Below are 12,682 nucleotides of genomic sequence, written 5' to 3'. Positions count from 1 at the left end.
GAGATGTCCCAAGGGTTGAGAGAGACTGATGGACAGGGAGATGCTGATTGACTGACAGAAAAACTGCCAGAGTGGCTGATGGAAGACTTGGCTGGCTGGCTGACTGATGGGGAGAGAGACTGACAGACTGGCTGACAGACAGACAGACAGAAAAAGAGAGAGACTGACAGGTGGGCTGGCTGACACACAGATAAGGAGAGGGACTGGCTGACAAAATGACTTGACTGACAAATGGACAGACAGATGGAGAAGGAGAGTGACTGACTGGTAGGCAGAAGACAAGAAGAGAGGCTGGCTGACTGATGGATGAATGGACAGACAGACAAGTAGAGGACCTGACTTGAGTGGCAGGCGGACATACAAGACTGGCTGACTGACTGCCAGACGATAGACAGACACACAAGGAGAGAGTGGCTGACTGATACACTGCTGGAGGACTGGAGATGGATCAGAGGGAGAGAGTTAGCAAGACACGGACAGACAGAGCAGGAGCGGTTGAGGACGTGGTGGGGCTGGTGGACAGACTGATGGACAGAGAGGAGCACGCTGCCCGGGACACAGCCTCCCTGGCCTCTGAGCGGCACGCCCATCCTAGCCTAGGCCTCTTGGGGCACCTCCCTCTTGGCCGCCCGACCACCCCCTGCTCTGCAGCCCAGGCATCATCAGTGGGGGCAGGGCTGTTGTGGGGGGCTAAGAGGGTGTGGGGTGGCCTTCTGACCGTGTGCGGGTGCCCTTTGCAGGAGAGGAGCCAGCAACCCCTCCCCGCGGAGGGCCCCCACCTCTCCGTTCCCGCCTCGGTCATAGTCAGCGCCCCGCCTCCCACCCAAGACCCAGCCCCGGTCACCCCCGTCGCCAAAGGAGCTGGTCTTGGCCCTCAGGGCCCCGACAGCCAGGCCTCCCTGGCTCCGGCCCCCCAGGTAGACGCACCCCGCAGCCTCTGTCCTTAGCTCAGCCGACCCTCGCCCCCTCACACCTGCCTCCCCGGCTCCCTCCTCCCTGTGCTCTGGCTGCCCTGCCTTCCTCTGTCTTGCTGACTTGGGAACAGGGGTACTACTTCACTCCCTCCTCAGAGATTTCTTGAGTGTTACCTGACGGATGTGGGAGCTTGAGGCCAGGGCCAGCCCATGGGAGCTCACACTCTAGGCAAGGTTACAAAACACACCAGGGGACACTTATTTCCTAAAATTATACTTTGATATCTGGATAAGTAACACATCCAGATAGTTTACTTTTCAAAAGATACAAGAAGGTATATACTGAAGATACCCCCTCCAAACGTTTTTAGCCTCCTGGCTTTGCTCCCCAGGGCGGTTTCTTGTGTTTCTTTTCCCATACATGTTGTTGGGTGCTGTGGAGTCGATTCTGACTCAGCAACCCCACGTGACAGGGTAGAACTGCCCCATAGGATTTTCTAGGCTGAAATCTTTACGGGAGCAGATCACCAGGTCTTTTCTCCCACAGAGCTGCTGGGTGGGTTCAAACCACCAACCTTCCCATTAGCAGCTGAGCATTTAACTGGTGCACCACCAGGGCTCTTCCTTTTCTATGCATGTTGTTGTTGTTAGGTGCTGAGGAGTCGGTTCCTGTATACAGCAGAACGAAACACTGCCTGGTCCTGGCCATGCCAACAATCGTCGTTATGCTTGAGCCCATTGTTGCAACCACTGTGTCAATCCATCTCTATGAGTGTCTTCCTCTTTTTCATTGATCCTGTACTTTACCAAACATGATGTACTTCTCCAGGGACTGATCCCTCCTGACAACATGTCAAAAGTATGTAAGACATAGTCTTGCCATCCTTGCTCCTAAGGAGCATTCTGTTTGTACTTCTTCCAAGACAGATTTGTTTGTTCTTTTGGCAGTCCATGGTATATTCAGTGTTCTTTGCCAACACCACAATTCAAAGGCGTCAGTTCTTCTCCGGTCTTCCTTATTCATTGTCCAGCTTTCACATACATATGACGCGATGGAAAATACCGTGGCTTGGGTCAGGTGCACCTTAGTCTTCAAGGCGACATCTTTGCTTTTCAACACTTTAAAGAGGCCTTTTGCAGCAGATTTGCCCAATGCAATGTGGCTTTTGATTTCTTGACTGCTGCTTCCATGGATGGAAGAATTTCTATGTGTAGAAAAAATCAGATAGGTAGGTAGGTAGGTAGATAGATGGGTGTCGAGTCGACTCCAACTCATGGTGGCCTTACATGTAACAGTATGAAATGTTGCCCAGCCCTGCATCATCTTCACGACTGTGGGTGTGTTCGAGGTTAGATATACACGTTCTTCCTGTGATGCAGCCTTTCTCACTGTCCTTTTCCAAAATATTCCACCATCATTAACGTGAACTCCGTGCCTGTAAGCAACAACTCCACCTTTCCCTCCCTCCCACTGCTGGTAACCATTAATGGTCTTTGGTGTCTGTTTGTCTGTTTCTCATAAGCTGAGATCATACAGTATTTGCTCTTTTGCAATGGACCGATTTCCCTCAGCACGATGTTCCCAGGGTTCATCCTCGTTGTGGTGTGCGTCAGGACTTCATTTCTCCCCTTGGCTGAGAAGTGTTCCATTGTGTGTATGGACCACGTTTTGTTGGTCCGTTTGTCTGTTCATGGACGTTTCACTTGTGTCCACCTTTTGGCTATTGTGAAAAGTGCTGCAATGAACACTGGTGTATGGGTCCCACTTTTCTTTTTCTTTTTTTAATTTTATTGTGCTTTAGATGAAAGTTGACATTACAAAATTTATACACAAATTGTTCTGTGACATTGGTTGCAGTCCCCACAATGTGCGAGCTCTCTTCCCCTTTCCACCCCAGGTTCCTGTCTCCATTTGTCCAGTTTTCCTGTCCCTTCTTGCCTTCTCATCTTTGCTTTTGGGCAGGTGTTGCCCATTTGGTCTCGTATACTTGATTGAAGTAAGAAGCAGGTTCCACAACAAGTGGGTTATTGTTTTATAAACCTGTCTGATCTTTGGTTGAAAGGAGGACTTTAGGAGTGGCTTCAGTTCTGAGTTAGTAGGGTGTTCAGGGGCCATAATCTCAGAAATTCCTCCAGTCTCTGTCAGACCAGTAAGTCTCGTCTTTTTTTGTGTGTGAATTTGAATTTTGTTGATGTTTTTCTTCAGCTCTGTCCAGGACCCTCTATTGTGATCCCTATCAGAGCAGTTGGTGGTGGTAGCCGGGCACCATCTAGTTCTTCTGGGCTTAGGCTGGTGGAGGCTGTGGTTCATGTGGTCCATGAGTCCTTCGGACTGATATTTTCCTATGTCTTTGGTTTTCTTCATTCTCCTTTGCTCTGAACAGAATGCGACCAGTAGATGTATCTTAGGTGGCTGCTCTCAAGCTTTTAAGGCCCCAGATGCTACTCATCAAACTAGGATGTATAACATTTTCTTAATGAACAATGTTATGCCAACTGACCTAGATGTCCCCCAGGACCATGGTCCCCAGCCCTCAGCCCCAGCAACTGTGTCCCTCCAGGTGTTTGGATGTGTCTAGGAAGCTTCTATGACTTTGCCTTGGTCAAGTTGTACTGACTTCCCTTACATCATGCGTTGCCTTTCCTTTCACCAAAGTTAACACTTGTCTGCTATCTAGTTAGTGATTTCCCTTCCCCAGCCCTCCTCTCCCTGGTAACCATCAAAGATTGTTTTTTCTGTGTGTAAACCTTTTCCTGTGTTTTTATAATGGTGGTCTCGTACAATATTTGTTTCACTTTTCTTTTTAAATGCTGGTCACAAGCCACTAAAATGATCTTGAGCTGTTACAGATGGGTCAGTATGTATAGTTTGAAAGCCACTGCTTGGGAGAATTGTTCCTTGGGCAGTGTGGTGTGGTAGTTCGGAACATGGATCCTGGAGCCCAACTTTTCAGGTTCAAATCCCAGCTCTGCTTCTTACAGGCTTTGTGACCTCTCTGTGCCTCAGTTTCCTTACATGTAAAATGAGGGCAATAATATCATCTACTTCTCAAGGTTGCTGGGAGGATTTAAAAAGTTAATATATGGAAAGTGCTTAGAACAGGGTCAGAAATGTTGAAAATGCTGTGTAAGTAAAAAAAGCCTGGGGCCTGCAAACTTTTTTCATTTAAGAGCCAGAGAGTAAATATTTGTGGCTTTATAGTGGAAAGCAGCTATAGGTCATACACAAATGGTTAGCGTGGCTGTGTTCTAATAAAACTTTACTTACGAACACTAAAATTTGAAACGCATACAGTTTTCACGTGTCACAAAATATTATTCTCGTTTTGATTTTTTCAATCATTTTAAAAATGTAGAAACCATTCCTGGCCTTGTTGGCCATATAAAATGGTAAGCCAGGCAGGTGGTGGACAGGATTTGGCCTGTAGTCTGTAGTTTGCTCTTCCCTGGTATAAGCTAAACCCATTGCCATCAATTCTGACTCACAGCGACCCCAGGTGTGTCAGAGTAGAACTGGTGCTCTACAGGGTTTTCAGTGGCTGGTTTTTTGGAAGCAGAGGTGTAGTTGTTGTTGGGTGCCATCAAATCGATTCCAACTCACAGCAACTCCATGTGATAGGGTAGAACTGCCCTTTGGGTTTTCTTCGCTGTAATCTTTAAGGAGACAGATTGCTGCTGGGTGGGTCCAAACCACCAACCTTTTGGTTGGCAGCCTAGTGCTTAACTGTGCTACCAGGGCTCCCAGAGGTGTAGGCTGCAGCTGTACTTATCAGCATGCAGAGTGCCTCCCTCCTTCTTACAACACCTCTCTCCTGTATGATAATATGGCCATGCCATGACTTATTTTTGCAGTCCCCTATTCATGAATGGGGCAGTGGTGGTTCAGTGGTAGAATTCTCGCCTTCCATGTGGGAGACCCAGGTTTGAATCCCAGCCAGTGCACCTCATGTAGAGCCACCACCCGTCTGCCAGTGGAGGCTTGCATGTTGCTGTGATGTTGAACAGATTTCAGCAAAGCTTCTGGACTAAAAGGGACTAGAAGGAAAGGCCTGGCGATCTGCTTCCGAAAATCAGCTAGTGAAAACCCTGTGGATCTCAACAGTCCAATCTGCAACCAATCACAGGATGGCAGAGGACTGGGCAGTGTTTTGTTCTGCTGTACATGGGGTGGCCGTAAGCCAGGGGCTGACTTGACGACAGTAGCTAACAATATTCACAAATACTTAAAGTGATTTCCTGTGTCATTTGTGAACAAGCAAAAAAAAAAAAAAAAAGCCCATTGCTGTGGAGTCGATGCCAACTCATGGCAACCCCATGTGTTACAGAGTGCAACAGAGCTCCAAAGGGTTTTCTTGGCCGTGACCTTTCAGAAGCAGATCACCAGGCCTTTCTTCCATGGCACTGCTGGGTGGATTCGAACCACCTACCTTTCTGTTAGTAGAGAAGCATAAGCTGTTTTTGCCACCCAGAGACCCTTGAACGAACAATGCACCTATAAATATTCTTGTACCCAGGCTTTGCACATGTGTGTGAAAATATCTGTAGATTTCTAGAAAAATGGAAGTTTCTCGAAACAGACTTGCTGGATCAGAGGGCGTGTGCGTTCAAAAGATTTTATGGAAAGTGGGAAACTGGTTACTTTTCCAGAAAAGTTGTGCCCTTGAAGACTTCCTCCAGCAGCTTTACCAACACCAGACGGCTTGCTCTTCGCCAGGCTACAAGTTGTCATTTGCCTGCTCTTTCCTTTAATTGTGGGTGAAGCCGACCATCTTGTCATCTACACAGGGGCAATTGGAATTTCATGGTAAACAGTCCCCTCATATAGTAGTTTTTTTTTTTTTTTTTGAATGATTATAAAAATAATCGCATGCTCATTTAGAGAATTTAGAAAATGCAGAAAAGAACAAAGAAGTAAAATTAATCATCCATACTCCACTGTCAGAAGCAACTTGTAATATTTTGGTATAAAGTTTTCTTTTAGTTTAGTTTTATTTTTTTTCCCCATCCATTTAAAACCTTTTTTAAAAATTAGGCGTTATGTTCACGTGGTTCAATCATCAAAGAGTATACAGAAAGTAGAGGGAAAAGTCTCCCACCCCGTTGCTGTGTCCCTAGCCCACTACTTCTGCCCTCGTATGGCCCTTTACAGACAACAGCCACAGTTGTTAGCTGCTGTCGAGTGGACCCTTGACTTACGGTGACCTTACGTACAGCAGGGCGAGACATTGTCCACTCCCACGTCGTCTTTGTGATCGACAGTTGTGGCTGTTTCGGCAGTTCGTCTCACTGAGGGTCTCCCTCACCCTTGTTGGCCCTCTGCTCCACCAAACACGATGTCCTCCTTTAGTGACTGATCCTTCCTGATGACTTGCCCAAAGCAAGCGCGTCTGGCAGTGTTCTGTTGTGATCCACAGGGCTTCCACTGGCTGATTCTCAGAAGCAGATCACCAGGTCTTTCTTCCTAGACGGTGTTAGCCTGGAAGCTCCACTGAAACCCGTCCACCATGGATGACCCTGCTGGTCTTTGAAATATCAGTGGCATAGCTTTCAACATCATAGCAACAAGCAAGCCACCATAGTTGGACCAACTGACAGAGGGGTAGTAGCTTAGTTATCTACTGTTGCTGTAATACACATACAAGTGGTCGACTTTAAAGAGCAGAAATTTATTTTCACACAGTTCTGGAGGCTCAAAGTCCCAGTCAAGGTCTCAGCCCTGTCAGTTTCTTCTGCATCACTAGCTCGGGGCCATCCTTGGTTCGTTGGCTTGTACTTGATCCTCACATGGTGTCTTTCTTCCCGTGTGTCTGTCTCTGTGTGTGTGTGTGTGTGTGTGAGTGTGTGTGTTTCTGTTCTGGTCTTTTTATAATTTAGAAGATTTAGGATCCACCCTCCACTGGTATGACCTCAACTGATTGGTTACATTATATTAGGTTACATTGTGGAGGGTCACTACATTACATTAAAACCAAAAAACCTGAAGTAAGGTTGAGCATCTCTTGAAATCCTAGAGCCTGTTGTATTTCTATTCTGTACACTTTCTGATCATAGCCTCTGGGTTGTTATTTTTAGTGATTTCTAGAGACTCTTTATATATTGTAGAGGTGAGTTCTTTGTCTGCAATATGAGTTGCACACATTTTTCTCAGTTTGTCTTTTGACTTTTGACTTGGTTTTTTACTTAGTTGTTAGGTGCCATTGAGTCAATTCCAACTCAAAGCGGCCCTGTGTACAACAGAATGAAACTGCCTGGCCCTGGGCCATCCTCACAGTCGTTGTTATGCTTGAGCCCATTGTTGCAGCCACTGTGTCAATCCATATCATTGAGGGTCTTCCTCTTTTCCACTGACTGTCTACTCTACCAAGCATGATGTCCTTCTCCAGGGACTGATCCCTCCTGATAACATATCCAAGGTATGTAAGACGTAGCCTTGTCATCATTGCTTCTAAGGAGCATTCTGGCTGTACTTCTTCCAAAACAGATTTGTTCGTTCTTTGAGCAGACCATGGTATATTCAATATTCTTCACCAATCCCATATAATTCAAAGGTGTCAGTTCTTCTTCGGTCTTTGTATTTAATGTCTAGCTTTTGCACGCATCTGAGGATATTGAAAACACCATGGCTCGGTTCAGGCGCACCTTAGTCTTCAAGGTGACATTTTTGCTTAAAGATGCTTTTGTTTTATTTTGGGTCTATTTCATGTTTTTTGTTGAGTTTGTTTTTCTCTCTACATTTTTAATGAGGATGAGATTTTAAAAAATGGTTTAAAATTTTTTGTTTGTATTTTAAAACTTTTTTTAAAAATAACTTCAAACGTAGAAAATTTGTAAGAATAGTACAAGGAACTCCCGTGTGTATGTGTGTGTGTGTGTGTGGTGTAATATATATAGCAAAGCATTTGCCAATTCAACCGTTTTTCCACCTACAATTCAGTGACATTGATTGTGTTCACCATGTGGGGCAACTGTCAGCCGCTACCCGTTTCCAATTTTCTCATCATCCTTAATAAAAACCCAGTACCCCTTAATCCCATATTTTTAACCAGGTGTATTATCTATTGCTGCGTAACAAATTGCCCAAAAATTAAGCAGCTTAAAAAACAAACATGAATTTATCTCACGGAGTTTCTACGGATGAAGCTTAGCTAGGGTGTTCTGTCTCAGGGTCTCCCATGAGGTTACAGTCAAGGTGTCTTCTGGGCCTGCAGTCATCTGAAGGATTGACTGGGGCTGGAGGATCTACTTCCAAGCTCACTCATGTGGCTGTTGGCTGGAGGCCTCAGTTCCTCCCATGTGGGTCTCTCTAAAGGATGGCTTACAACATGCTTCCTGGTTAGGTTTCCCCAAAGCAAATGATCCAGTAGAAAGAGAGTAAGAGGGTGCTCAGGCTGGTAGCCACAGGCTTTTTTATAACCTGATATCTATGGTTATACCATTAAGATGGGTAACTGCTGTTTGATAGACCCATGAATGTGAAAATGGTAATTTGAAGGATTTCTTTCTCCATATCGTACCTAGGTAAATCTAGCGAAAACATAGGATTATGAGCAATGAGCACATAGCCCTATACTGTTCGTATGGACCAGTTGAAGTTAAATAGGGTGCAGTGTATTGTGCAGATGTGTAACTGAAATACCTTTTGCCCTGCTGCTTTTCCTTCCTTAGCTAAGTCTTCTGTTGTACAGTTGGCGCTCCTGGTGTGGTCAGGCTGCCGCTGGTATGCTCTGCTTGAGCAAGTGGTCAGTTCACAAAATGGCTATATCCATGGGTATATATATAGTTACTAGTCATGTATAGTTAGCGTAATGAAGTCCTGGATTCACACAGCTTCAGTCTCTATAAACGTTAGGCCTGCTCTGCTGTGTCAAAGAGATTAGTTAATAGAAGTATGACTGGAACATGCTGAGGGTGACCCAACTCAGACCCCAATTCAGGAAGAAGACAACTATATAAAGCCATTGTTTTAGTAACTTGAACATTCAGTTTAAATAATTGATTCACATGGCTCAGAAATCATAGAGTGTGAACAGATGCATAAAAAGTGCTCGAGCCTCGCTCTTCTTGCCTAAAAAAACAAAACCAAACCCACTGCCATCGAGTCAATTCCGACTCATAGCAACCCTATAGGACAGAGTAGAATTGCCCCATAGGGTTTCCAAGGAGCAGCTGGTGGCTTCGAACTGCTAACCTTTTGGTCAGCAGTTGTAACTCTTAACCACCGCGCCACCAGGGCTCCAGCCTAGATCCCATCTATCCCCTGAATAACATGAATGCGTACTCACCCTCCCCCTTTCCACAGAAGGCAGCCAGTACACTCTCCCACATCCCTTTTAGTCCTTGCGTACTCCATTGTATGGATATGCCTTAATTTATTGAACCAGTCTTCTGTTGATGAGAGAGTCCTGGTGGTGCAGCAGTAAATGCTGGATATTAGCCAAAAGGTTAGTGGTTTGAACCCACTCCCTGGCTCCAGAGGAGAAAGACCTGACAATCTGCTCCTGTAAAGATTAAACAAAAAACAAACCCACAACCATGAAGTCAACTCAGACTCATAGCGACCCTATAGGACAGAGTAGGACTGCCCCATAGAATTTCCAAGGAGCACCTGGTGGATTCGAACTGCGGACCTCTTGGTTAACAGCCATAGCACTTAACCACTACACCACCAGGGTTTCGCCTGTAAAGATCACAGCCTAGAAAGCCCTGTGGGGCGATTCTACTCTGTCACATAGGGTCGCTATGAGTTAAAATCGACTTGGTGGCACCTAACAACAACAACAATCACAAAAGTGACATGTGACCATTTCTGCCATATTCTGCTGGTCACAGAGCCCAGTTCTGGTACCAGGTTCACGAGGACTGAATGCCAAGAGGTGGGGATCATTGGGGACATTTGGAGGCTGCCTACCAACCAGACTTCCTCATTTTGTAAACACTTTGCTACATGTGGTTTATCTTTCTCGCTCTCTCAGTACGTTGCTATTCTTGTTGTGTCGCTGTTGAGTCAGCTCCAACTCATGGTAACCCCACGTACAACATAACAAACCCTTGCCCGGTCCTGCGCCATCATCACGATCGTTGGCATGCTTGAGTCCATTGTCGTGGCCACTGTGTGTTTTGAGTGCCTTCCAACCTAGGGGGCTCATCCTCCAGCACTACATCGGAGAACAATCCATCGTGATCCATAGGGTTTTCATTGGATAATTTTTGGAAGCAGATCGCCAGGCCTTTCTTCCTAGTCTTTTGGTCTGGAAGCTCCTCTGAAACCTATCCACCGTGGGTCACCCTGCTGGTGTGTGAAATACTGGTGGTGTAGCTTTCAGCATCACAGCCACATACAAACCACCACAGTTCTTAGAGGTAGCAGACCTTTGGGGATGTATAGATAGATTGATTGATTGATTGATTTTTTAATTGCTAGAACTTACAAGTTATTCAAGCCAAGTTTGGAAGCAGTGCCGGAAGCGTTCAGGGACTTGTAACTCTGAAATCATGAGTTGGCCCATTTTGGAGGCTCAAAGCAAAGAGCCCTGGCTTTGGAGTGTGGTAGCCTTGAGTGGTCTCAAGCTGGGTGGCCTTGGGCAGGTCCCCCGAGCCCCCAGAGCCTGAGTGCCCCTCGGTCAGCTTTGAGAAGCAGCTCCAGGGTCACTGAACAGCATTGAGCAGGGAGATGATGGGCACAGACTCAGGGCTGGGTCCCAGCTCTGCCTCTTCCTATGTGGGGATCTCAGATCTATCCTTTCCGGTCCCTAGCCTCAGTTTCTTATCTGTGAAATGGGCCCAATAATATCACTGTTCTCACAGAGGTATGGAGAGACCAGATGAGTCGGTGCAGGTGGCTGGCAGAAGGTGCTGGATCGGTGTGAACTGTTACTGTGGTGTAGATTTGGTGACAGCATAAAGATACCAGCTGTTTAAAACGATTTTTTTTTTTAATTGTGCTTTAGGTGAAAGTTTACAGCTCAAATTAGTTTCTCAGACAAAAATTTATTGTAAAATGATTTTAACAGAGGTATTTATTATTATGGGCAGTTAATTTTCCTTTGTTCTTTTCTGTATTTTCTAAATTAAATGAGCGTGTGACTATTTTTCTAATCATTTTAAACTACATAACCAGCGAGCACCAGCTGTATACCAAGCCATGGGTCTGAAACGACTCGACAGCAGCTGGTTGGTTTTGGTTAATACCACAGTGGGAAAACAGCTAGTCACATCTTCATCTGAAGGTTTCTTTTCATCTCTTTTTATTTTTTCCTTCCATTCATTTAAAAGGCTTTAATTTTTTTAGATTCCTAGAGCTACCATAACAAAATACCATAAACTTGGTGGCTTCTAAGAACAGAAATTTGTTGCTGCAACAGTTCTGGAGGCAGGGAGTCTGAATTCAGGGTGTGGGCAGAACCACGCTCTCTGTCCACTCTAGGGTAGGATCTTCCCTGTCTCTTCCAGCTTCTGGTAGCCCCAGGCTTCTGCTGGCGTTCCTTGGTTGTAGACGCATCTTCACATGGCGCCTTCCCCCCCGTGTGATTCTGTCTGTGTGTCTGTTCTCTCCTTTTATAAGTACACCACTCTGATGGTATCAGGACCACTCTGCTCCCGTTTGACCTCATGTTAACTGATAACATCTTCAGAAACCCCATTTCCAAACAAGGTCACGCTCGCAGGTACAGGGGTTCGGGGGAATACAATTTGGTCCAAGACAAGTCTGATACTCTCACGATCACATGTCATGATGATGGTTCTTGGGGAGGTGACCCCTGGGGGAGAAGCACCTGAAGGGCAAGGCCCTGGGCTCGGCACTTCAGGCGAGGTTGAGCCAGGTGTGAATGTGTTACAGAACTCATGCCTTTGCCAGCATCTGGTACACACACGTGCCCGCACACGCGCACACCTGCAGGCTCACGTGACACCATGGACATGGCCACACAGGGATTCGGAGGTGGGGGCCCTGGAATACTTAGAAGGGACTCATGACTCCAGAGGCCTCCTTGGGGCTATGTGCCCTGGCCTGGCCTGCCCCTCAGTTGTCTCCCCAGGAACACCATGTCCCCACAGCCTCCGTGGCCATGTAGTTCCACACCCCAGGATGCCGTCTGCACTTGGGCGTGGTTTCCTCAGGTTAGCTGGACACTCAGGCAGGGCGGGTGCTGGGTCGCTGCCCTGCAGGCCTCCGCGCCCCCATGCTGCTACGCTGCCCTGCCGCTCCTGAGCCCCTGCCTTCTCCTGCTCAGCTGGCAGGGCCCCCCACTGTGCCACTGCTGCCGCTGCTTCCCCGCTACTGCCCACACCCTACAGGGCTGCCTTCATGGGGCGGATGGGGAGGAGGATGGAAAGACAGGGCAGGAGAGAGGGTGAGGTCAGAGGGCAAAGAAATGCGGGGGCAGGGGGATGAGTGGAGGGTGAGGGAGGGACTGAGGTGAGGGGACAGGTGGAGGGGTGAGGGGGACAGACACAGGTGAGATTATAAAGTGTGGGGTCAGATAGATGGAAGGCATGAAGTTGGGGGGCAGAGGTAGAAGAGATGAGGTGTGGAAGACAAAGGTGGGGGATGAGGTGAAGGGACAGGTGGGGCAGAAAGATGGGATGGGTGGGGTGGGGTGGGAGCAGAAAGGGGGGGATGGGATGGAGACAGTTGGCAGCCGGTGGGGGCAGAGAATTCTAGGATGGGGTGGAAGCAGAGAGGTGGAGGATGGGGTGGGGGCCGAGAGATGGGATTCGGGTAGGGCCAGAAAGATGGGGAATGGGATGGGGGGACAAGTGGGAGAATG

General features: G+C 47.1%; 1 protein-coding gene across 3 annotated transcripts in view; it reads left to right on the top strand.

Moving 5' to 3' along the window:
* BICRA (BRD4 interacting chromatin remodeling complex associated protein) overlaps nt 1–12,682 on the top strand; it is a 97,728-nt gene that overhangs the window by 74,940 nt on the left and 10,106 nt on the right. For all 3 annotated transcript variants that reach the window (XM_049902509.1, XM_049902507.1, XM_049902508.1), the window contains one exon: nt 741–917. In XM_049902509.1, the coding sequence (XP_049758466.1) occupies nt 741–917 (177 nt within the window). The remainder of the gene's footprint in view (nt 1–740; nt 918–12,682) is intronic.

The sequence above is a fragment of the Elephas maximus genome, chromosome 11 (genome assembly GCF_024166365.1).
Source record: "Elephas maximus indicus isolate mEleMax1 chromosome 11, mEleMax1 primary haplotype, whole genome shotgun sequence".
Taxonomy (NCBI): Eukaryota; Metazoa; Chordata; class Mammalia; order Proboscidea; family Elephantidae; genus Elephas; species Elephas maximus.
This window is presented reverse-complemented; position numbering and strand designations above follow the sequence as displayed.